At 41.9% G+C, this 2,922-nt stretch overlaps 1 protein-coding gene across 1 annotated transcript; it reads left to right on the top strand.

Annotated features, from left to right (window-relative positions):
• The first annotated feature begins 516 nt into the window (after positions 1-516).
• LOC104983662 (olfactory receptor 52K2-like) lies at positions 517-1,461 on the top strand. Its single transcript, XM_010833188.1, is given in 1 exon segment — positions 517-1,461. A coding segment is annotated over 1 exon segment (945 nt).
• The last annotated feature ends 1,461 nt before the right edge of the window (positions 1,462-2,922 follow it).

Here is a 2,922-nt window from a genome sequence, read left to right as displayed (position 1 = left end):
AATACTTAGAGGAAGCAACTTTTCAGAAAGTGCCAGGCTTAGTTATTTGTTATGTATTTAAGCTTTACATTTCAGAAGAGAAACTCCCCTTTATAATTAGGAGTACAGGTTGAGATGGGAGGCAAAGGAAGACAGTGAATGTTTTAGGGTAAGATTTGAATTGAGCAGGTATCTATGTCCTTTATAAAGCTGTCCTTGGCTACACAAAAACCACAAAAGCTCTTCATCCACTCACTTCTTTTATGAAGGAAGCCTTCTTAGCTCTATTGCAATTTGATGTCCTGACCACTCAATAGTTTTATAAGCATCTTGAGGGCAGAGATGATACATAATGTTCCACAATTCATATTATGATTACTTTGTAATTTCTTTTAAGGTCCAGAAGTAGGGTCAAGGGTTAAGCCTTCCATGTAAATGATAAGAGTTTGAACTTGAACACTATAATCCTGCTGATACTGTGTACTCCCTGGACGGCCCCTGAGTAAGGAGACTAGAGAAAGAGAATTTCTGTTGGCCATGTCAGCTTCCAATATCACCTTAACTCATCCAGCAGTCTTCCTGTTGATGGGGATCCCAGGCCTGGAGCACCTACATGTCTGGATATCCATTCCATTCTGCTCAGCCTATACACTGGCCCTGCTTGGCAACTGCACCCTCTTCTTCATCATTCAGGCTGATACAGGCCTGCATGAGCCCATGTACCTCTTCCTGGCCATGTTGGCAGCCATTGATTCAGGCCTTTCCTACTCAACTGTACCTAAAATGCTGGCCATCTTCTGGTTCAGGGATTGAGAGATAAACTTCTATGCTTGTCTGATCCAGATGTTCTTTCTCCACTCCTTCTCCATCATGGAGTCAGCAGTGCTGCTGGCCATGGCCTTTGACCACTATGTGGCCATCTGCAAGCCACTGCACTACAGCACCATCCTCACCGGGCCACTTATCACCAAGATCGGCTTGGCTGCTGTGACTCGGGCTGTGACACTAATGACTCCACTGCCCTTTCTGCTCAGACGCTTCCACTACTGCCGAGGTCCAGTGATTGCCCACTGCTACTGTGAGCACATGGCCGTGGTAAGGCTGGCCTGTGGGGACACTCGCTTCAACAACATCTATGGCCTTGCTGTGGCCATGTTCATAGTAGTGTTGGACCTGCTCTTTGTTATTCTGTCTTACATCTTCATCCTCCAGGCGGTTCTACAGCTTGCCTCTCAGGAGGCCCGCTATAAGGCCTTTGGGACCTGTGTGTCTCACATAGGTGCTATTTTAGCCTTTTACACACCTGTTGTCATCTCCTCAGTTATGCACCGGGTAGCTCGCCAGGCTGCTCCACATGTGCACATCCTTCTTGCCAATTTCTATCTGCTCTTCCCACCCATGGTCAATCCCATCATCTATGGGGTCAAGACCAAGCAGATTCGTGAACGAGTCTTAGGACTGTTCCTGAGAAAGGATGTGTAAGTGACAGTGAGGTGCTGGCAGAGATAGAGTGGGATAGGCAGAAAACTGAATAGGGGTAAGGGAATGAGGATGAAGAAGGTAGAGGGTTACCAGACTTCTGTGTTCAGTTCTTTCCTGGTGAAATGAAAAATGAACTGGTGTCCTAAAACTTGGAGTCACCAGTCTGATGAGGACTCAAGGTTCCTTGTATTCTGATAGCCTCTAGGACTCAAACTGCTGACTTAGAGAAGACAGCAAAGACTCCAATTTTCTATCAAAGGCAAAGGTTTGACCCACCCTTCTCCCCAATATCACCTAATAACACAGAGATGCTTTTGAGATAATTTACTAGTGGATTTGATAAATTAATCCAGTCCAGACTTAGATAAGGATCAACATTTCATCCAAGGCAGGAATGTTCCTTTAGTCTGACAGCTCATGCTCCATCTCTGCTTAAATATTGGATCGGCCAAAAGGTTCATTTCATTTTTACCCCATAAGATGGCTCTAGTAGTGATTAGTTGTCTTTCAGTTCATTTGAAACAGTTTTGTTAGATTGTACATGGACAGCTGTCATATCAGCATACATTTAAAAAAATTTACAGCTACAAAAGTAATTTTAATGTTGAAGATGAAAACAACATTTTTGGCATATTATTCATTATTTCAAGAAGGGAAAAAATACAACTGAAATGCAGAAAAGAATTTTGTGCAGTGTGTGGAGAAGGTGCTGTGACTAATCAGATGTCTAAAAGTGGTTTACAAAGTTTCATGTTCCATGTTCTGGTAGAGTGGTTGATGTTGATAGCAATCAAGTTGAGACATGAAGAACAATCAACATTATACCATACAGGAGATAGCCAACATACTCAAAATAATGCATATTAAGTGTTGAGAATCATTTATACCAGCTTTTATGTTAATCATTTTGTTTAAATTCCATAGAAGTTGAGTGAAAAAACCCTTCTTGACCATATTTCCTCATGGAATTGTCTACTTAAACATGGTGAAAACATTCCATTTTTAAAATGAATTGTGGTGGGTAATGAAATATGAATATTTGTACAATAATATGTAGTGGAATCATGAGAAACACTGGGCTGGAAGAAGCACAAGCTGGAATCAAGATTGCAGGGAGAAATATCAATAACCTCAGATATGCAGATGACACAACCCTTATGGCAGAAAGTGAAGAGGAAACTAAAAGACTCTTGATGAAAGTGAAAGAGGAGAGTAGAAAAAGTTGGACTTAAAGCTCAACACTCAGAAAACTAAGATCATGGCATCCGGTCCCACCACTTCATGGGAAATACATGGGGAAACAATGGAACAGTGTCAGACTTTATTTTGGGGGGCTCCAAAATCACTGCAGATGGTGACTGCAGCCATGAAATTAAAAGATGCTTACTCCTTGAAAGAAAACTTATGACCAACCAAGATAGCATATTGAAAAGCAGAGATATTACTTTGCCAACAAATGTC

This window comes from Bison bison, unplaced genomic scaffold (genome assembly GCF_000754665.1).
Source record: "Bison bison bison isolate TAMUID 2011002044 unplaced genomic scaffold, Bison_UMD1.0 scf7180017863096, whole genome shotgun sequence".
NCBI lineage: Eukaryota > Metazoa > Chordata > Mammalia > Artiodactyla > Bovidae > Bison > Bison bison.
This window is presented reverse-complemented; position numbering and strand designations above follow the sequence as displayed.